At 39.8% G+C, this 23,237-nt stretch overlaps 1 protein-coding gene across 1 annotated transcript; it reads left to right on the forward strand.

The window, feature by feature from the left end:
• Positions 1–62: 62 nt before the first annotated feature.
• Positions 63–23,013, forward strand: USP38 (ubiquitin specific peptidase 38). The gene is made up of 10 exons (XM_075751205.1): positions 63–928; positions 1,983–2,118; positions 7,383–7,512; positions 7,764–7,865; positions 9,776–9,934; positions 11,043–11,236; positions 11,775–11,868; positions 12,717–12,823; positions 13,925–15,242; positions 22,670–23,013. The coding sequence occupies exons 1-10, from the start codon at positions 244–246 to the stop codon at positions 22,829–22,831; spliced, it is 3,087 nt and encodes a 1,028-aa protein (XP_075607320.1). The 5' UTR covers positions 63–243; the 3' UTR covers positions 22,832–23,013.
• Positions 23,014–23,237: the final 224 nt, after the last annotated feature.

Genomic DNA, 23,237 nt, shown 5'->3' on the forward strand with positions numbered 1-23,237 from the left:
CGGCGGGGGAGCGCTCGGCGGTCGCGGCGGCGCTGCCTTAGCCGGGGGAGCGGGGCCGCCGCTGCCCGGGCGAAGGGCAGGAAAGAGGGGCGCGGGAGCGGCGGCCGCCGCCGCCGAAACGGCATAGCGCGGCGGGGCGGGAGAAGGGCCGCGGGAAGGCGGCGGCGGCGGCGGCGGCATCCGCCGAGGCCTGGATCGGTCCGCCGCCGCCGCCGCTCGGCCGATGCACCCGGAGCGCCCGCCATGGACAAGATCCTGGAGGGGCTGGTGAGCTCGTCGCACCCGCTGCCGCTGAAGCGGGTGATCGTGCGGCGGGTGGTGGAGTCGGCGGAGACGCCGCTGAGCCAGGCGCAGTGCCGCGCCATGTTCGCGCTCAGCACCCGGCTGGTGCTGCAGGGCCCCGACCCCTTCCAGCGGCAGGTGGGGCGGCAGGTGCTGGAGGCCTACGGCCGCTACCACCGCGCCGAGTTCGAGGCCTTCTTCAACCGCGGGCTCGTCCTCGGCCTCCTGCAGCGCGGCTACGGCGAACTGAGCAACCGGGACCCCGCCATCCTCGACTACATCCAGGCGGGGCTGCGCCTCATCATGAGCTGCCCCTCGGTGCTGGAGCTCTTCGAGCTGCTGCAGGTGGAAGCGCTGCGGCTGGTGTGCGAACGACCGGCGCCGCCGCTCTGCGCCCGCCTTTGCCAGCTGCTGAGTGACTTCCCGCAGTGCCTGCCCCGCGGTAGGAAGCTCTCCCTCGCCTTCTGCCAGCAGCTGGTGCGCAGCATCGCCCACTTCCAGAGCCAGGGCAGCCGGGAGGCCGAGCTGCGCCTCTACGTCTCGCAGGTGACACAGGTCAGCGGGCTGCTGCGGAGCGTCTGGAAGGCCGAGCCCGACACGCTGCTGCCCTCCCTGCAGGAACTCTTCGCTGTCATCTCCGCCGCCGGTGAGTACCGCCCGCCGGGAGACACGGCCGAGGGCTGGGGCTGGGGGTGGTGGGAGGGGTATAGAGTAACGCGGGGGCTTGAGGAGAGCGGCAGGTTTGCCAACAGAAAGGAAAAGTTCTACTGCTAGCATCGGTCGCTTTGCAGACATTGTCTTGGAACTGTTGCTTCCTGCCCAGATACTGAAAAGCAACTTTTTGGCCATGGAGAAAGCGAAGCCTTTTCTTCTCTTCTCCCCAACCCCCCCCCCCCCAGGAAGAGCTAAAGGGGAAATGGTGATTTACTTAGCTGCAGAGCAGCATGGTTTTTGGAAAAGCTCCTGTTGCAATGCTTTAAATGATACACTGGAGCAGAGTTTGAGTGTCCTGTTAGGAAAAAGTAAAATTCAGTACCAAAAGCTGCTCTTCCTCTTGCTCCCTCCAGAGGGGTAGCTTAGGTCTTGGAACTGTTTAGGCTACGAAACTGGGATATATGTAAAGAATATATAAAACTTGGGTATCATAAGAAGGATTTGCTGTCTGAGTAATGTAGATGCGATTGTAAATAGGTCCTTTCTGACCTCAAAAAAATCTGTAAAGTACTGTATTAGCTCAGATTGGAAAGTGCCTTTGCTGTTGAGGCAGCTGGGAAACTTAACGTTGTAACATTATATATTGCTATAACTGGCATGGTTAGCAGACAGTTGTTGAGATAGGATGTGGGAACTATCAGCTGCGTTGGATCCTTAACATCAAGTATGATAAATAATTGTATGGTGGTACTTTTTAGATAAAAACCCCACTTCTCAGTTCTGGTGATGATGGAGGAGGAAGTTGGCAGATTGTCACTTTCTTGCATGGATATTAGATGAATGAAAGGAGTTTGTAATTCAGTGCCTTAATCCATTGATGCTTTTCAACTTTGTTTTGCTTTGTAACGATAGAACATTAGATGTAGGATAGACTCGTCTCAAAACTTTACAATTATAGTGAAGTTGTAGGATAGAAGGTAAAGCCTATTTTTTCTATTGGGTTTTCTTTTTAGTTGCTTACACTTTGTCATGTTCAACTATTACAGATACTTCATTCGAACCTTCTGTTGCACTGGCAAGTCTTGTGCAGCACATACCATTGCAGATGATTACAGTTCTCATCAGGAGCCTTACTACAGATCCAAATGTGAAAGATGCAAGTATGACTCAAGCTCTGTGCAGGTCTGTAAAGGCAGGAAAAGTCTCTTTTTCTTGCCTTTTTTTGAAGCTATTTGTCACTTAGGTTCCATTAAAAAAAAAAAACAAACATACAAACAAAAGCCATAGGAGAAAAAACCCTCTTAAAATGGTATTCTGAGTTATGCTGTTTGGCATGTTAAGGTAATATGTATTTATGATGCTGTGGATGTTAATGGCATGGTTGCAGTTTAAGGTTGCTGCCTTGATTGCTAATGTGGCTTTTCTCATGCTTTGTTAGGGGTAGGGTGGATGAAGAAGAAGGTTAAATAGAAACTAAGAGGAAGCCAGTGGTGTTCCTTTTAGATGATATGTTTAGATCTCCCACCTTATGGGAGGTGGTATAAACAGGAAACTTCATGGCGTTTACAATCAAGCTGAGACACAAGGCCTTGTTTTCAGAAAATCAACCTTTCTGCTTTTCCAAGAAGCAGAGTGGTGCTCTCACATGATTGTCTTACCCATCATCTGGTTAGAAATGAGTTTTACTGCTTAGTTTTGAGGGTTTTAATCTGCTTAGATATCCTTGTGGATTTTTAGTAGGATTCACAGGGAACAGCCTCTGTTTCCATCTTAAGGCTCTGGAGGTTTGTTGGATGTTCTTTGAATAGAAGAATAGGAATGATGTAAAAACAATTGCATATTATGCTTCTTGTCACTAATGTAAAGTGAGTAAATGTTGAGATAAGTTGCACTGTTAACAGACTGTGATTCAGAGTGCAATCTTGGTTAGTATCTTCAGATATGTGAATAATAGTGATGCAGAAAGTTGACAGTGGGAGAAAGATGAAGACCTTGAAGTTCATTGAATTATTGTTTTCAAAGCCGATGGAAGAAGCTTTTACTGAGCAATGAAGGGTAGAAAAATGAGTAGAGCAGTTAAACAGGAGACTGTTAGAAGTTTGTGTTGTTTTAAAAAAGTAACTTCAAAAAAGTCTTTCACTAAAATAATGTCTGCTGTATTATTTTTTAACTACATCCATTTGAGTGTAGTGTAATACTTAATACGTTCATGTAGTGTAGCACTTGTGTATCTTGGTGAAATACTGAGGGTTTTTTCACAGTGAAAACATTTCTCGTGTTTACATTAAATTGAGAAGCCATATTTCATTTGAAAACATAATGAGAAGCAGCAGCATTAATATTGTAATTTGGTGTAAGACACATTATTTAGAGACTTTAGAATCTGTTCAGCCAAGCAGATTCTTTTAACTAAGCTGTGTGCCCAGTCTAAAATTCAAAGCTGGGAAATTCAGAAGGATTTGTGCATGCTAATAATTTGCTAGTAATGTGCTGGTGATTAATTTTCATGTTAGTGTAATTTTAACATTTACATTGCATTACCTGCTTCAACACAATATGATTGTATAATTGTAGCTTTAGAATGGCTTCTCTGTGTGCCTCTGCTTAGGGAAGTAAGGCAGTGCTGAGCTTTGGGTATAATAGGAGTTGTTATTATCAAATAAGTGCTCTTTCTTAATACTAGCCGTGTGGTGGGGTTTTTTCCTCTTCTTTTTGAAAAAGCAGTGCAATCTTACTTGCCTTGTTCATTCTTTGAAGTAATACTTGATTTTAAGAGTCTCTAGTTCTGTTCCAAGGAGCTCACTTTTTAGGTACCCCTGGTTATTTTTGTTTGTAGATACTATCACGTCAACACTGTATCCAGTTTCTTTTTCTATCTCTGGCAACCCTTTGCAGTAATTACTCTCTTCTGGCTTAGAGGAGTGATTGGAAAGAGAATAATGCAGCTGGAATGTCTGGAGCACCAAATGACAAGTTGTCATCAGGCTTGCATCATTCCCAGGTGATGCAGAACTCCAGGCACAACCAGGTCTCTTGATGGGAGTAAGCTGATCTTTGGTGATTGCAAATTAGAGACCTTGTTGCGTGCTTCCTAAGGATAACTTTCATAACACTGCAGAGTCTGTCTAAAGTTGAACACAGATTAGTAGATAATCTGTAATTAGACTAATAAATTGAATCTTTTCAGTGAGGGGTTGTATTAGGTATGGGTTCATATAAGAAATGGTGCTTGCTTTTTTGAATCATTGAGCTGTTCTTCATTAGCTCACCTGTTTCATGAAACCTTACCTGAAGCATCAGTGAGGAAAAGCAGAAAATTGTTGAATCTCTTCTATGATATATGACTACTATAAGGGTCTACTACAGAGACCTCAGAGGAGGTTGACTGCCTGTACTCACTATCCTGACAAGTACTTACTTGCACTTTGCTAAGAAAAACTCCAGACATGACCAGGCCCTTTGCCCTGTTGTTAAAAATGTAAAATATTGTAAAAAGATGTTAAATTTTTGGATGGGGATGCTTTGTAGTCTGAGGATCTTCTGTTGTTGTTGTTTTGGTTTTGTGGGGTTTTTTTTCTAATCTGAGGGATTTGCACTTGAGATGGCAGATTCTTTGTCTGATGTGGCTAAGCAGATATTTTTGTGAAAGAAGTTACTGTCTGAGGTTGCACAGATAACTTTTTTCTATCCGGAGATATCAGAAATATTGTCCTTGTTAGGCACATATATGGATAGCAGACCTGCTCATTTTAGGGTGATATGAGGCAGAAGGTCCTCTTGAGGTCTTTAAGGTTTTTTTTTAATCTGGTCAAACACGAAAAACATCCTCTGTGTTTTTATTCATGATCATCATGTCCCATATTATTATCTGCTTTTGTATTGAAAATGCAGTCATTGATTGCAGCAGAGCAGGAGACAAGTAAATGCAATGCAGAGAGGATTTAGTAACCAAAATGTCTAATCTTCACCTACTAGATGCCAGATTTGATGTTTTTTAGGACAGTCTCAAGCATGTCTGCAAGTTTACTTCTGTTTCCTCTTCTGGCTTTTGTTTCTGTCTTAAGAGTATTGACTCTGCTTTTAAAGAGCAGAAACAGATTTTAAGGATGGGAATTCTCTCTTTGTCAAATATACAGAGAACGAGGCTTCTCTTTACAAGGTTAATCATACTGAAATGATAGCCATTGTCCTATTAGTAACAGTGTTGAATAGTTTAATGGTTAATTATACTGACTAGAGATGACACAGGATGACCCATCACATAACCAGAGCAATGGGATGAGCTCCAGCTCCTACCCAAAAGCACTGGGTTTCATTTGGAGTTTGTGAGTCAGTGTGGTTGAAAGTACATGTAGTATACAGATGGTCATCAAGTATTTTAGAACAGTTGTTCTAATGCAGGGCTCTACAGAATACTCTTTACCTGTCTAAAGAGTTAATTAAGAAAACCAAATATATTGTCATTAGGCTTAAATTAATTGTGCAAGTGTCTGTGCCACTACTGAAAAATATCAAGCCTACAAATTGGAGAGGGGCAAGGAGGAGGTTTGAAGATGATATAGTACTTTGAGGTTCAGGGCCTGTTTTTAGGTTAAGGTTAATTCTTTGCAGGCAAAACCAGTTTTGGCCTACTTTCTTGATTCCCTGTTTTAGAAAGTATATGGAAAGGGTGCTCAGAATAAACATGTTTGAATATAACACCTTGAGGAAATGAGAGCTTTGTGTAAATTGCAAGCCATGATTATGATGTTGCCATGTTTTTTTTTGTGGTAAGATGAAAGAAACCCACTAAGATCTGTGCTTGATTGTTAAAAAGGCAGTCGTAATGATTCCTTGTTTTAGAGAAACCTTTAAATGTTATATGTGCAGATAGTATGTAATTCTAAGATATTTAGATTTTTATAATGCATGTACTATACATTTTTCATATCCAAATTATAAACTCTGTGTAAGTTTTAGGTTGTTTATAGCAATACAACATGTCTATAATGCTTGTCTGGTGTTGCTAAAGACCGTGGTTGGTTTTTTTTTTTTATCTTGGAATCTGAGGATTGAAACCCTGATTTCAGTCTCTTTGGAGCTCTTTTAATCTCTAGGAAGAATGTAGGGGCTGATAGTTTTGCTTCAGACAAATAATTGATAATAATTGGTGATTATCAATTTGTAGTGATAGTGACTGTTTATTAGAATGGTTACTTGTAACCTGTTCAGTTCTGTGCTAGAGTTCAGCCTCTTAAAATAATTAGTCTTTACAAGGAGCTTTTTCAGAAAAGAAGTAAAGAAATATAGTTCTAACTTGCTATTTTCATTGAATTATAGAATAGAATCATAATGTTACCTAGATTGAGTGGAGCCTTTGGAATTGATCTGGTCCAGTCCTTCTCGAAGGAGGGTCAGCTTCAAAGTCAGACATTGTTGCTCAGGGCTTTGTCCATTTGAGTTAACAGCTTTCTGTAGGGATGGAGGTGCCTCAACCTTACTGCATAACTTGTTTCAATGTCTGACCACCCTTATGGTGAAAAATTTTTCCTTCCACTTAATTAGTGGTGCCCCATCTGGTTTGAAGAAGGAGGTCTTGTGGACAATTAAAGAAAATCCAAAATATTGCTAAGTAAAATCTCAGAAGAACAAAGCCTAAATGTCATGTTTTAGCTGGTATTGCCTTATGATATTGTCTGTGACTTAAAATTGTTTCAGCTAACCTGCCTGTCTGCTTTAAGCATCAGTGTAAATTGTCCATTAATTTAAAAGTATGGAATACTCCTATTTTCTGTTGCTGATATTTCACTATATTTTCTAGGCACAGATAAAGTCCCTTCACTTTTCCTTAGCTGGAGTGAAATTCTTCCTCTTGGGGCAGATGTAGACCCCAGGCTGCTGATAGCTATTATCAGATCCTTGTAACACCTGCTGCAATGGATTTAAAATGACTAGATTTTACCTTTTTAACTGAGAGTATTTGAGTTGGATTCCACGCGTGTGGTTCAAAGTTGGAGAGTCTTGCTTTTCAAGTTCAAACTTAATAGTTGGCTTTGGTCTGGTTTGGGTTAAAAGGTGTAGGAGGGGAGGTTCCCAGGTACAGACACTTTTTCAGTAGTAAGTTTTTGCCACAAAATAAAAACGTTAGCTTAATGTCTATAAAACCAGGATTCATATTCTTAAATAACAAATAACAGTTATGTATATAATATATAACTTTATATGCTTATGTATTTTGAGATGGTTGTATTTACTTGTAATGTAATCATTATTAATTACAGTTAAGTGACTTGAAGTAGAATCAAAATTATTTTACTACTTAACATTCTTGCATTACTTATTGTGAGTCTCTGCGTAAGTGTATAACTATCCGTGTAATATATAGAATCTTTTTGTTGAGATTAAAATTAGTGGCATGTTGGGTTTTTGATTTGTTTTATTTTTTTAATTTTTCATTAATATTTCAGAATGATTGACTGGTTGTCTTGGCCTCTGGCTCAGCATGTGGAAACATGGGTGATTGCACTGCTGAAAGGACTGGCTGCAGTCCAGAAATTTACCATCCTCATTGATGTTACTCTGCTTAAGATTGAATTGGTATGTTGGAAAAGAACATTCAAAATTGAAGGAGAGGGAAAGGAATTTGTAACAGCTATGCAATTGCGTAGCGTCTTGTAGATCGCAACAGATATTACATTATTATTCTGCAAAGATGATGTAAATGTATCTATAGCTTTCAGTTGCATGTAATGATTCTGTTTCAAATGGTTGTGGATTTGGAGATATGTTTACATTTTTACTGATATTTTACTTTCTAGATTTACTGAAATGAATGTGGGTTTTTTTAGGTCTTTAATCGACTTTGGTTTCCTCTAGTGAGGCCTGGTGCCCTTGCTGTCCTTTCCCACATGTTGCTTAGTTTCCAGCATTCTCCAGAAGCTTTTCATTTGGTAAGTTACTAAAAAAATGGTTTTCAGTTCTTTGAAGTGTCGCATCTGGTTTCTAAGTGGCTGTAAAGAGTAACAGAGTTACTACGTTTGGAAGGTCCTCATTGTTTCAAGGTTCTAGAATCCGGCTTCTATGGTGCACTGACCACTAGGCTTGCTAACTTCCAGGTTGAGGCACTTCACCTGTAACCGGAAGCAACCACTGTTCTTCCTGGTACGTACATCTTTCTGGCAGTAGTATCCGGGCACCTATCTTTGAGCGTATACTTCTGGAAATCCGTTTTATGTGGTGTGAAGTCTACTGATCAAGTTGGGCTACAAGTAGGCTTTCAAGCACAACTATCTGGGGAAAACAGATAACCAGTTATCTGCTATATATAACCTAGTTACCCTGGATAGATGCATGAGACCAAGAAGTACTTCACTTTAGGCGAGCTACGCTGTGTTTCAATGTACATACGGGCAAACTGAAGGATGCTATTTTTAATGGCCGCTCTTCAAAATGTGGTTCACCCGTTAAAGCGGTAGATACTGGGGTACGATGATGACTGTATTAGTACATACAGCAAGGTGTATAGTGCCTTCCCTGTTCTCGTAGTCAGTGTTTAGCTTAAAGTTTAATATGAGTCTTTCAGACTTAGCTGTAGTAACAGCCTGGCACACTGTTTCTCTAACCTATCTCCAAGGCTCTTGGGCCCGAAGGGATCACAAACCCTTTGATTAGTGTTAGAGTAATTGCCTTATGCCTGTTACACTGTCTTTTAATGATAGAAGTCTGAAGTTTCTCTCTCCACCCTCCACTGCCCTAATCTTGGCCTAGGATAGACATTTGAGTCACAAATGAAGGAGCCAAGTAGCTTGAATATGCTCACAATGTAAATCTTTCATATATTTGCTGTCTTGCTTTTCTTTGTTTCTGAGAGACAAAACATTCATGAGAAAAATATAAAATATGAGAAGACTTGTTCTAGAAATAAGTGTTTGCTTTAATGAGGCAGATTTCTGCCATAGGTTGCGTGCAGCACTGCATAAACACCTGTCTTCAGGTGTTATGTCTTCAGGTTAAGGACTTAATTGTGACTTAATTGTCCTTCCAAATAAACAACCTTCTTTACTATTGTTTTTTGAGCTACTGCTGTCATTTAGTATCCTATAATATTTTCCAGCACTTAAACTACTTGTTTATTTTTTTATAATAATTGAAATAACTTTCTACTTGATGTTTTAATACTAATATAAAAAAAGTCGCATGCATTTAAAATACTGGTAGAACTGTGATGAAGAAGGGAAGGAGGTAGAGTAAACATTTCTGATTTCTAGCTAATTTAAAATGGTAATGAATCTGAACTAATTCTTAAATAGATTACGGTATCTGTGGTGAGGGTTTTTTAGCTCGTAGTAAATTACTGTGAGCCAGAAGCCTGGCTCCTTCGCTAGGTGGAGCTGTGAGCCAGGTTCTGTCTTCTAAACTGAAACAGCATGAATGTATTCATTGGCTTCAGATCCCAAGCATTAGACTATGTTTAAGGAAAATTGAGGTTTATTTTAAAAACAGTATCTGTGAAATTAGATCAAGATACTGCACTGTTAGTGGTAGCACAAAAGCAAAATATTTGCTGTTAATATCAGTAATAAGATGAGTACTTGGGATACTAAACCGTTTAAAATCTTAACATGCATATTCTAAGTTCATAAAGTTCCAAAACTGGATATGTGAGCTAAAGAGAGCATTGAATGAGTAATTGTGCTGTTTGAAAATTGTCATAAGAAAAGAATAATGTGTGTTTCTCAACCACTTATTTAAGAACGAAAAATCCCCTGTCACTTGGCATGTGTAAAACAGTAAAGGTGTTAGAACAAAAAAAATGGAAAAATGCCATTAACACCCTTTTTTTGTTTGTTTTCCCATTCAGATTGTCCCACACGTGGTCAGTTTGGTTCACTCATTCAAGAGAGATGGCTTACCTTCCAGTACAGCCTTTTTGATACAATTGACTGAGTTGATACATTGTATGATTTATCATTATTCAGGATTTCCAGAGCTCTATGAACCCATTTTGGAAGCTGTTAAGGTATATTAGGAATATTAAGAGAGTGGACTGTTTTTGGTTTGGGTTTTTTTTGCAGATATGAAAGTTATAATCCCATAGGTCTAAATTCTTTAGAACTTCTGCTAGGAAAAAAGAGCTATCCACATAATTTAACGTTAATTCTAACTGTATTTGGAATATGCTAGAAAAATTGTCCTGGGTGTCCATGATATGATTATAGCAGGCTTTAAAAAAAGCCTGAAATGAGATCCTTTATTAAAAGTACAATCTAATTTCTTAAGCCTCATGTAACTATTAATATACTTTTGTGAGGTTTATTCTAGGCAATTCATTTCAACCCAAGCTAGAAACTGTACCTCTTCAAATATAAGTTCAGAGCACTGATAGTATTGAAAATAAGTATGTTCTGAGGAGTACTTGGCATGATATTCATCTTTGGCTAGCTCCAAAACACCATAATTAAGCACTGCATCTTAATACTGCAGTCAGTATTGCATGCCTCTGTGGGTAAAGGATGTTGGCCTATGCTGTTTCAAAGCAAAATTTGGCTTTTTTAGATGAATATTTAAGTGCATAATGCACTTAAAAAGTAAATTAAAAAAGCCCACAACACCCCAAAACAGATAAAATTGAAAAAAAATACAAACCCAAAAACCCCACAAAAAATCTCTTGGGTATTACTGCCTGATTTGATAGCATTAGTATTGCAGTTAAATGCTTTGACGCTTAAAAAGCCTATAAATTTAATTCCAAGTATTCTGGACTTTATTCTTTCATTCTTACGTTTTGATTTGACAGAGCAGGAATGTATTTCTAGCAGAATACAGGATGCTTTAGGGGTCTATTAAAGCTTGAAGTTTGAGAAGTAATTTTTGGTGGCAGAAAGGATTCTGTGAATATGCGGATCAAGGGTGGCTACCAGCACCTTATTCCTGCAATCTGAAAGTTGAGTAAAGAGAGCTTTGAAGAAGAGGGCTTGGGGGGGGTTGTATTTTCTAGGCTATCAGGGATAGCAAGACCTTGAAGGACAGTATGGGAGCAAGCGAAGATAGAAGGTCCTGAATGGCAGGACCTAGTATAAAAACAAATACAAAACCCTATTAAGTGTGTTTAAATGTTTCTCTTGTAGGACATGCCCAGGCCCACTGAAGAAAAGATTAAGATGGCTCTCAATCAGAGCGCGTGGACTTCTCAGTCCAGCTCTTTGCCATCTTGTTCATCTAGACCTTCTGGAAAATCTGAAACTGGGAAGACAGGTCTAATTAACCTAGGAAATACTTGCTACATGAACAGTGTTCTTCAGGCACTTTTTATGGCTACGGAGTAAGTCCTTTTTAACAGCTCTTTTCATTGCAAATTAACTATTGCAGTTGTTGCTTTCTTGCTTTTCACAGAATATTCAAGTGTCCTGGGCGCTCTCAGCTTGTTAGAGCTGAGTGGATTTCTTTGCACTCAGTTACTGATTGCTTTCTTGAACTCCAGCTCTGTGAAACTATAATTTTAGCCATTAAAAATCCTGATCCTTCTGTCCAGTGTCAAAAGACAAGTCCTTTTTTCCTCACTCTCCTTGCTCCCTTTGGTATTGTAAAGGTTTCTGGTGATGCTGTTGTTATAATTTGGAAGCTATTGAAAAAAAAAATTGTCTGTCTATAGTCCATTCTTAGACATTTAAATATTTAAAGAAATAGGAGTTTTGTAGTATTAGTTCCTACTGTAGAGTAGTTTTGCAGCTGCGTTAGAGCAGAGTTCAGGTATTGAACATGTTTTGCTTTCTTTCAAATTGAAGTAATTATCTGAGCTGGAATAACTGCATTGTTGTTAGAAATCTAGCTAGGAAACTAATGTCTATCTCTTCTTTCAGTTTCAGAAGACATGTTTTATCTCTGCAACTAAATGGATGTAACTTACTAGTGGCAAAATTACAGCATCTTTTTGCGTTTTTGGCCCATACCCAGGTATGTCAGTTTATTTAATCTGCTGGTTTTTAAGGCTAGATCTATATACCAAAATTGAGGAACAAACATCATGCCATGGGAGTCCTCTTGAGTATATGGAAAATATAAATATGATTGATTTGTCAGGGAATGAGTCTGTTGCCAAATATTCAGATGGTGTGGATGGACTTAGAGAAATCTGTATTTCATAAGTGGAACATCTTGGCGTTGTACTGCTTTTTATAAAAAGCAGTAACAGGTTTTCTTTGAGAAAGCAAAATGGAAAAATCCAAATAAGACCTGACTTGATATAGAAACTGACTTTATGTAACTGTCTAGGATAAACTGTGACTTTCTGCAGTGATTTTTACACTGAATTTTATTGTAGTTCAAATTCTAAAGTGAACTAAATGCTCAGAATATTTTGCTAGTGCTAGAAGGGCATAAGACACTTTTGTTCTCTTTGAGTAATAATGATAAACTTGTGAAGGGGATGAGACTGGATCACCTTAAAAGTAAACTGGTATTTAGAAATACTGTGTTCTTCTGAAAAAAGAAAACATTTTTTTTAAGCTTGCCAGCAAGAACAGTAACTGTTATTACAAATAATATCTGATTTACACTCACTACACACTTAATATTTGCCTTCGGGAGCCATTATTTTTATCTTTGTACTAGAGGTGATAACTACAAGATTAATGGTGCTCCCTTTCTATGATTAAGTGGCTTAAATGTTTGTGTACCACGTGTTTAATACAGTTTCTCTAGAATAATGTAGTCCAAAGTTCAGTGGTCAATATCAAAATAATATAACCAATTTTTTAAGTAGTTCTTATGTAACCTTGTCTGTCCCTCTCTTATGTGAACAGAGAGAGGCATATGCTCCTAGAATTTTCTTTGAGGCTTCCAGACCACCATGGTTCAGCCCTCGATCCCAGCAGGATTGCTCAGAATATCTCAAATTCCTGCTAGACAGGTACAGTTATTGTGCCATTAATGGGAATAGATCTATAGTCTTATCACATAATGTTGAACTCTTAGGAGCAGTCATGTAATGGTTCCACTGCATGAGTGGGCACCGGGAATCTTGGGCCTCATTCCTGGCTGTCTCTGGCTTTCTGTATGGTATATGGAACACTTTGCTTCATGGGTTTAATCTGTGGTGAAGTCTGGATACCATCTTGTATCCACATCACTTAAAGCAGGTTATAGTGGTAGTAATGTTTTTACAAATCTAAATTTGAGTGTTATGTTAGAGTCATGATCCTGTTGTAAAATAATGTGGTTGCTGAAAGCAGTTTAGTTGTGCATCTGGGTATTTCATGTTGGTGGAGACAGCTGTAGTTCTTACAGGTTAGATAAGTCACAAAGAGATGTACATGCATTTATAACCAGTTGATAAACAAGCAAATTGACTGTGGCATGGATAATACAAAAGTACCTAAATCTATTAGTAGTTCTCTTTAATTTTGGATTGCTGAGATGTGGCTTCAGCAGTATTCCTTTATGACACATTCCACTTCTGGAGAAGTTTATCTCAATAGTGAAATAGTGGTGTTTTGTTTTGGTTTTTTTCCCAACTTGTGTTTCTTTTTTGGTTTGGTTTTTCTTGTAGTTTCTTAACTTTCTTAGCTACAAAATCCTGACTTTTTCTTTGGAAGTAGTCTGGCACTAGATAAACAGCTACTTGTTCTCTTAGAAAATCTGACATACAGAACCAGTCAACTGGAGAACTGATTTATTAAGATAATATAATGGTAAATAATAAAAACATTGTTTGTTAGGTTTTTTAATACTTGCCAGTTTTCTCAGTATATCCATTGTGTTCTGCTGTATACAATGAAACCCACATTAAATGCATTTGTGCTTCTCTCTTACTCTGTCTTGGGTGGTACAGATCTGTATGTTTCAACTCGCTTATATAAAAAATAACAAATAGCTTTTTTTAATGTAAGACACTTCTAGCCACTTAACTATCTATATTTTTTAGCATAACTGGAAAAAAGTCTGAAATGGTGCAGCAGTATTTGTTTAGAAAATAGCACAGCTGTTTGGATCTATTTTTCTTTGTCTTCAGGCTGCATGAAGAAGAGAAAACCTCAAAAACTTTGTCTTCAGCAAAGACTTCTGAAAGTAAAACCAATGCAAAGTCCCAGAAACAAGAAGCTGTTGATAAGGCAAAAGTATTTGCTGAAGCATCTGGTAAGGGAAGTGAAGAAAGAACTCTGATCGAGAAGATGTTTGGAGGAAAATTGAAGACTACCATACACTGTCTGAACTGCAAAAGTGTGTCTCAAAAGGAGGAAGCTTTCACAGATCTCTCTCTGGCTTTCTGTCCTCCAACTTCCTTGGAGAATGTTGGTCCAAAATGTATGGAATGTACTGAAGGGAAAGGCGACAACGTGGTGCAAACTAAGACTTCACCGACAAGTCCTGCTGGAAAAAAACCTCTCAAGTTGGAAGCAAATGGTGGATGTGACCCAATAACAAAGAAAGCAACCACAAAGGGTTTTTCTGCTGAGCCACAGTCTGAGAAGACTACAAATTCTGAATGCAACGAAGTTCAAGATAAGAAAATGTCTCAGAGGGTAGTGGGTGAAAACCCTCTGTCAGTTACAGATTTACTGAATTATTTTCTGGCGCCTGAGATCCTCAGTGGTGACAACAAGTATTACTGTGAAAAGTGTGCCTCTCTACAGAATGCTGAGAAAACTATGCAAATCATTGAGGAACCTGAATACCTCATTCTCACTCTTTTGAGATTTTCATATGATCCAAAGTGTCACGTAAGGCGCAAAATCTTAGATAATGTGTCTCTGCCACTTGATTTGAAACTACCAGTCAAAAGAGCAACATCCTCTCCAGGTGTAGTTTCAAGAGGTTGGTCTGTTGGTGTTGAGGTTTCTGATATTGGAGAAAATATTGCTAAAAAACTAAAGCCCTCAGGTGCTGATGAAGTGACTCACCCACGATTGGAGCCCTATTTGTTAAGCTCTGTGGTGATGCATTCTGGTGTATCCTCTGAAAGTGGACATTACTATTCATATGCTAGAAATGCTACTGGGTCAGGGCCTTCAGGACCCTGCCAGCAGTCTACAGGTGATTCTTTAGCTTCTCCTCAGGCTAAGTTGTTGACAGGGGAGAGTCCTTCTACTGTTGTAGACAGTGACACTGATAAGTCAAGAGAATGGTTTCTGTTCAATGACAGCAGAGTGACATTTACCTCATTTCAGTCAGTCCAGAAAATTACCAGTAGATTTCCAAAGGACACTGCTTATGTTCTGTTTTACAAAAAGCAAAATAGCACCTGTGGCTTCAATTCAGCAAATGGAGACCCTCCCCTACAGAAAGACCTCATGGATGCAATTATGAAAGATAACAAACTATACTTGCAGGTAAGACAGAAATCCTCTCCGAAGAGCGGTGTCCTTAAAACCAAGAAGCAGGCTAAAAGAAAGAAAAAGTTAGGTTTGAAGCATTCTGGTGTGTTGACCTCATAAAGTGATCTTGTTTCCATCTTGATGTTGCTGGACAGGTTTCATAGTAAGGTTGTCACCATGAGAGGGGAGGTGTCAAGGAAGATGGCTTAAATTCATTTCACTTTAAGGTTTTGGTCAAGATGCTCGCATAGGTCACTTAACCACCTGTAACAGGACAGTCTTTTGAACAGTTCTCACTTTCATTGTCTTTAATAAATTATGAGAGCAGTTGAAAAATACTTTACAACTTCTTAGTTGTGTTCTTACTAGCATGTTTTCATTTGGAGTGGAGTTGTATTTATACAACTGTGCTTACTCAAATGCTAGAACCACTAAAATGAAGACCAGGTGCTAGTGACTAGATTCCGCTTTCCCTTCACTGCCTGTTCTGCCTCGCTCTGTGGGACCAGCACTGCCAGCCGCATGTTCCCTGCACTCCGAGAACTTCACCTAGCTGTAGTCATCTCTTTGATTGCTGTTGCAAAAAACTGCTGTTCTCCACATTTCGTACGCTTTGCTTTGAGCATTACTGCTATGTTTGGACAGTAACAGTAAAAGCATGTTTTCCTGTGTGTTCTTTGATGGGTTAAGCTGTTCCTGTAAGAGTTCTAGGCCTAGTCCAATTAGAAAATCTAGGTAAATTCAACTTAGAAAAGAACAGCTAAATCTCACTGTAGGAAATCTGTTATAGCTGCAGGTACTTTACAAACATAAACAAGATTCCTGAGAGTTTAAATTGCAACTCTCCTGCTATTTTAAGACTGCGTGGTTGAAGCATTTGTGTCCTAACCATCTCTGTTTATATACCACCTCTCCTCTTGACCGTACAGGGTAGCACAAAACATGGCTTCTCTAGCAGCAATCTCCGATCATAGAATTGTAGAATAATTTGGGTTGGAAGGGACCTTCAGAGGTCCTGCAATGAGCAGGGACTTCTTCAACTAGATCAGGTTCCTCAGAGGCCCATCCAGCCTGGCCTTGAATGTTTCCAGGGATGGGGCATCTGCCACCCCTCTCTGGGTAACCTGTTCCAGTGTTTCACCACTCTCATTGTAAATAATTTCTTCCTTATGCCCAATTTAAAGCTACCCTCTTTTAGTTTAAAGCCATTACCCCATGTCCTGTTGCAACAGGCCCTACTGAAAAGTTTGTCCCCATCTTTCTTATAAGCCTCCTTTAGGTACTGAAAGGCTGCAATAAGGTCTCCCTGGAGCCTTCTCTTCTCCAGGCTGAACAACCCCAACTCTCTCAGCCTGTTCTCATAGGAGAGGTGCTCCAGCCCTCTGATATTTTTTATGGCCCTCCTCTGGCCCCACTCCAATAGGTTCATGTCTTTCCTGTGCTGAGGACTCTGGAGGTGGGCACAGTACTCCAGATGGGGTCTCATTAGAGCAGAGTAGAGGGGCAGAATCACCTCCCTCGACCTGCTGGTCACAGTTCTTTTGATGCAGCCCAGGATGTGGTTGGCTTTCTGCGCTGCGAGCTCACATTGCTGGCTTATATCCAGCTTTTCATCCACCAGTACTCCCAAGTCCTCCTCAGTAGGGCTGCTCTCAATCCCTTTATCCCCCAGCCTGTATTGGTACTGGGGATTGCCCTGACCCAGGTGCAGGACCTTCCAGTTGGCCTTGTTGAACCTCATGAGGTTCACATGGGCCCACTTCTCAGGCTTGTCCAGGTCCCTCTGGATGGCATCCTGTCCCTCAGGTGTGTCAACTGCAACACTCAGCTTGGTGTCGTCTGCAAACTGCTGAGGGTGCACTTGATCCCACTGTCTACGTCACTGATGAAGATATTAAACAGTACTGGTCTCAGTAGGGACCCCTGTAGGACACCACTTGTCACTGATCTCCATCTGGACATTGAGCTGTTGACCGCTACCCTTTGGATGCAACCATCCAACCAATTCCTCATCTACTGAACAGTCCACCCATCATATCCATATCTTTCCAATTTAGAGAGAAGGATGTTGTGGGGTACTGTTAGAGGCCTTAGAGAAGTCCAGATAGATGATATCCATAGCTTTTCCACTGTCCACTTGTCTGCTGGTATAATCATTCCATCATAGAAGGCCACTAGGTTGGCCAGGCAGGACTTGCACTTGGTGAAGCCATGCTGGCTGTCTTGAATCACCTCCCAGATCTCACTCATGCATGCTTGTCTGTTGCCGTCTTTCCTGATTTCTTACACTTGGGGGTCGAGAGCTCTTGTGCTTTGTGAAAAGCATCCTTAAAGATCTACTGGCTCTGTTCTGCTCCCTTGTCCCCAAGGGCAGTTTCCCAGGGGGTCTTGTTGACTAACTCCTTGAAGGCCTGGAGTTTGCTTTCCTAAAATTCAGGGTCCTAACTTTATTCTTTGCCTGTCCCATATCCCTCAGGACTGCAAACTCCTTCAGTGCATGATCACTGCAAGCCCGGCTGCCTCCAGTCTTGACATCACTGATTAGCTCATTTGCATTGGTGACCATGATGTTCAGTATTGTATTCTATATGTTACCTGGCTTAAGTTATCCTCAATGCATTCCAGGAGTCTCCTGGATTGCCTACAGCTCGCTGTGCTACTTTTCCAGCAGACGTTAGGGTGGTTGAAGTCCCTCAGCAGGACGAGAACCTGTGAGCGCGATGCCTCCTGTATCTGGAGTAAGAAGGCTTTGTCCATAGGCTCCCCTTGATCAGGCAGCCTGTAGTAGACACCAACCACAAGGTTCCCTTTGCTACTTCGATCTCTAATTCTTACCCATAAGCTTTCAACCTGCTTATGGCTATTCTTCAGAGACAGCTCTTCAGACTCTATCCATTTCTTGATGTAGAGGGCAACCCCTCCACCCTTCCTTCCTTGCCTGTCCCTTCTGAACAGCTTGTAGCCACTGAGAGCCACATGCCAGTCATGGGATTCATCCCACCAAGTTTCACTAATTGGAGCTGGATTGTAGCTTTCTAGCAGAATGGTGACTTCCAGCTCCTCCTGTTTGTTGCTCATGCTTCGTGCATTGGTGTAGAGGCACTTCATCTGGGCTGTCAGCCATGTCACCTCTTTAGAGGAACAGCCCTTAGTTCCTTTGAGGTATTTCACTGCTGCATCCCTCTTGGCTCCTGTTATCTCAGGATAGTCTGAGGGCTGTACCAGGCTAGGAAGTCTCATACCTGTTGTACAGAGGCACCTGGGAAGGCGAGGTGGGCAGGGAGGGAGGTTGCCCGCTGTCCCAAGCGTGGACTTGCCTCTGAGATAACGTCATGTTTTCAGTCAGAATTGCTGTGACTTCCAATGATGCTTTAATTGTGAAATTTCAAACTTGAAGCCAGATTATTTTTTATTTTAGGTATATAATTACAGCAGCATCTAAGTAATTGAGTAATGGAAAAAAAAAATGCATTTTAAGAAGACAGCCTGAAGAAAAGTACTACAGCTACAGTGATACTGTAACCTGTTTTTATATAAAGCCAAACATTCAGAGGAGGAACAGTGTCATCCATATAGAATATAAATCCTAGTAACTATTCTTATTTGTGTGTTTTCCTGTGGAATCCAGTGCTTGCAGTCACATATTTCAGTGTTATCAATGGGAGAGGTGATTACCTAAGTATGCATAACAGAGGCTTTTTTCAAGTCTGAAGAGGTGCTTTAGCCGTGTGGAACAAGCAACGTTATCAGGATATTGAGAAAATAATTTGTTAAATGATGAAGTTATTCTTAAATATGTTTCTCTGAATTAATGTTTTCAAGACTGTTTTGATGCAGTTTCTGGAATACACGAAGTAGTTAGTTACTTTAAGGTTTTTGAATGCTGCTGTACACCTAGAACCAGTGAAAAATCAATGTTAAAGTCACTTGGTGCACATACACAAAAATGGCTTTTTTATAATCTTCCAGACAAACTTTCTCTACAGAACATGTAGCTAAAGTTATGTAAAGCGTGCAGTCATTTTCTCTTATAGCTTACAAGTGATAAGCCAAGTTAGTAGGTTTTTTAATAATTAAAAAAAAAAGAAATATAGTCTCCTCAAAATGAAAAAAAAAAAGTATTTTCCAAGTGTATAGTTTTGGTTTGGGTTTTAGTTGTTTCAGGTTTTTTCAAATTTATGATCCTTTACCTACCTTTCAATTTTGGATTCTTCAGTATTGGCTTTCTTTGTAGTGCTCTACTAATCTCAGAACTGTTGAGATCCTGTCCTTTTTTCAATTTAAATGAGATTGATTAGAAATTCTCAGTTATTGTATTTCTCAAATTAATACTAATGTTGTGATTCACTGAATTAGATTATTGTATTTTTGAGAAGTCGCATTTCATTGCTGTTCAGAGTTCTAAACAAGTATTTTCCTGCTACGTTAAGAAAATACTTTTCTGCCTTGAGAAAGCCTTTACTTTTCAGAGACACTTTCCAAAACATCTCTAGCATAGTCCTTCTGTTTTACTATTGCATTCCACTTTACCATATGGTAAACTGAAATGTTTTCACTTTAAATAACAAAACCTGCAATATGGAGAGCTTTTGCTCCAGTTAAACCAAATTAAAAATCCTGTTCTGGGATCAAGTGAAAAGCAGAGGGGGAAGCTCTGCATTTTTCCCAGTTCAGAGAACTGTATTGACTGTAAGTTTTACGTACCTGATTTAGGATTTGTTGGGATAAAGATAATCAGTCTGAAAACATTCAACACTTTTTTTTAGAAACAAGGATATTTCTTGCAATAATGCTAGTGCTGTACACTATACTAGAGCAGTTTAAGGTAGGTTAGTATTATGTCAATATATGCCTTCAGAATAAAAAATTGGCTCATTTCGCACAAACTTAATGAGCAGGAATAAAGCATGAAAGATGTTAAACTGCTAAATAATTTTAGTTTTGGCATTGAAGACCCAAGAGATGTGTGGGTTTTAATACTAGTACTCTGACAAGAAACTTTAATAATCGATGATTTGATCACTGCTCCATACTTCTTGTGTGTGTGCATGTATAGAGATAGCTTCATTGCTACCATGTACGGAACATTTTCTGTAATGGATGGAGGATAAGATCAGGACTGAGGTTTATCCCATTCTTTGTGTATTATGGCTGCTTCTGAATAGTATTTCTAGATGGTTGGCAAAAGCTCTGCTTACAGCTCATTTACACTCTACTGACAGCGATGCGTGTCTCCAAAGCTGAGAGTGTCCTTTGCGCATAAGTCATGTGCAAGGTACTATGCTGTTGCTGTTCGTAGTAGTGCTTCCCCTCTCCGCTTGCCTCCTCCCTGTAAGGGTGCCTAGTGACAGTAGAACAATTGTACTTTTGCTAACGGTATTGTGAAAGGTATGTAACAGAAGACAGACATAAAGTAATTCAGCTGCAGAGCTACGCCAAAACCTTGTGGTATCCAGTAACTGCAGTAAGGCAATTTAAAATAAATTGTGTTTCTAGCTATTACTGGCAAAAAAATTTCTTAGCTGTAAGAATAGTGTTCTTTTTGTCTATAATTTTAAGATTTTTATTTAATGTAGCATAATCAGCAAACCTATTGTTGATGCTTATATTCTTTTGTAGTAGTTAAACAAACTCAACTACTGGGATTTAAGAGGTATAAAGTTGCCAGAAAACAGTTCTCTGGAGGGATGAAAGTGGAGGAGGCAGTAAAGATGACTCCATTTTTGGTTTGGTACTGTGCTGCATTAAAACAAACATTTTTTCTGAAATATTTTACCAAAAAAAGAAAAACCAGCCCAGGTACAGTGTAACGAGTCCGCCGCTGTTTGGTTTTGAGAAGAAATTCTGTTCCAAGTTAAACAGTTTTGCAGTGTAGTTTATACTATTTATACAAGGCCTGTTATCTTAATCAAAATTTTCTGTTAACTTCTAGTACTAGACGTGAGTTCTTAATATCCCCTTCTTATTACAAGTAAATTTGCTTAGTTTTTCAAGTGTTTCAGAGTTAGCAGGTACATAAGAATCCACATATTGCTGGAGATGGAGTAATACTGTTTGTCAGGAATATGGCCAGCACATCTGCATAGACAATGTCCTCCAAATATCTCTTACATCATTTTGGAAGTGAGTACACGTTTTAGTCCTTAATAGTGTAAAATAGCTTCAAACTTAGGCTGTGTTTTTCTAAGAGGGCAGAGTAATTTAAGTGAGTAAGTACTATTTTTAGCACCTCATAGACAAGACTGAGTTTAGTGCTTTCATGGTAGTATAATAGTCTTCCAGGTTCTTGGCTCTGTTCCTTGCTTTCACCAGGAGGTGGAGAAGAAAAGGAACAATTTAAGATGACCCAGGTAATTACTAAAACCCCATTAAGATTTCCTCCCCTTGCCTTTAGGGAGGTATGTAGTGACGAAGTGTCACGTGAAGGAAGCTATCAGTATGAGCCTTAGCACCTGAATACTTTCATTTTGTTTCCTGAAGAAATAAAGTTTGTACAGGTCTGCTGTCTCTTTCTTGTCAGTCTTCCAGAGCCCAACACCTGCCCTTTCCTCCCTCGGTTTTTGAAGCTTTTGGCCAGTTTGAGAAAGGGATACTAATTACGAGGAATTACTCTAAGGTTTGTGAAAGGAGTTGGCCAGAGACACAATAGTGTATGATATCTCTGATGAGGGAAAAGCCTGTGCTCATCTCCTCCTTAGATGTTTAAGAAGCCTCAGGGGCATTCAGCTGAAAAAGCAGCTGGCCCGAGGCTATGCTTTCTTGTCCTGTTACTTGTGCAGGTACTTTTCCAGCAGCTGACTGTGATTTTTATGGAGTGCTTGAGAGTTCCTGAGACTTCCTAATGTTAAAATAGAGTTAGCATAGCAGTAACACTTGAAAGTTAAAAAGCTGCACTGAATAGAAACTAAATAGCTTGTCCATCTTTCTGCCTTTTGTCTGAGTATGTTGTTAGTCTATGCAGTTGATTGAGTGGAATAAAAAAAGTGTCGTTTAAATATTAACATTGATTTAATGGTCTTACCATTCTATTTGGCAACCAAGAACAAGGGCATCTTAAAATTGCTAGGATGAAAATTCATGTGGAACGTATAACTGTGTTGTTAGTTTTTGATCAGCAGTCTAATTCTTTAGAAACATCCCATGGTGCTGTAAATGATGATTTTAGCTTAAACTTAAATGGATTTGATTGTGATTCACATCTACTTACTGTTGTCCAATGAAATTGTACGTCTGGGATTGGCTGTGTATGTTCAACTTGAAGTTCAGCAAAGCTGTTCAGACTTAGGAGTCCAGAAGTTAGTGATGTTGCTTTAAAAGCTGTTTCAAAATTTGCTGGAAATAAGCTGCTTCATGTACTTGAGGCTGAGGGGGGTGGTTGGTTTTTTGTTGTGTTTTTTTTCTTTTTTTTTTTTTTTTAAATTGTCTTTATTCTTTCATTTCAGGAGCAAGAGCTTAGTGCTCGAACACAAGCACTTCAAGCTGCCTCAGCCTCGTGCTCTTTCCGACCCAATGGGTTTGATGACAATGATCCCCCGGGAAGTTGTGGACCGACAGGTGGAGGAGGAGGGGGTGGGTTCAGTACTGTTGGTAGATTAGTCTTTTGACTATGAAGATAACCTGGAATACACTGGTTCCAAAGCAGCCCAGTACTGCTGAGGACAACTAAAATATTGAACTTTGTCCGATATTGTACCAAGTTTTGAGACTTGATCCTTGTTCAAAAGCAAATGTTGGGTTTTTTTGGTTATGTTTTATTTGAAATAAATAAGCGCAAAATGGAAAAAAACTACCTCTTAAAAATTCAGTTGCTTTTATAGTAAGATATGCTTGCCCAAAAGACAGAAAATGAAGATTTTTTAAGTAGTTGCTAGCGACACTGCATTAAACTGAATGAACGCACTTACGTCAGTTTCTATTGTCCTCATCCATTGAATGAAGAAAGTTCATTTTTTACTCTGATGGAAATACTTTACATGGAAATCCTTTCAGATGGGCTAAACTGCATACATA

The sequence above is a fragment of the Balearica regulorum genome, chromosome 4 (genome assembly GCF_011004875.1).
Source record: "Balearica regulorum gibbericeps isolate bBalReg1 chromosome 4, bBalReg1.pri, whole genome shotgun sequence".
NCBI lineage: Eukaryota > Metazoa > Chordata > Aves > Gruiformes > Gruidae > Balearica > Balearica regulorum.

Excerpts from the sequence above, each read along its gene's own strand:
- USP38 (XM_075751205.1), top strand. The coding sequence starts at position 244 with ATGGACAAGATCCTGGAGGGGCTGGTGAGCTCGTCGCACCCGCTGCCG. Across the intron at positions 929-1,982 it reads CGCTGTCATCTCCGCCGCCG|ATACTTCATTCGAACCTTCT; the intron begins GTGAGTACCGCC and ends CAACTATTACAG. Across the intron at positions 11,237-11,774 it reads GCACTTTTTATGGCTACGGA|TTTCAGAAGACATGTTTTAT; the intron begins GTAAGTCCTTTT and ends CTCTTCTTTCAG.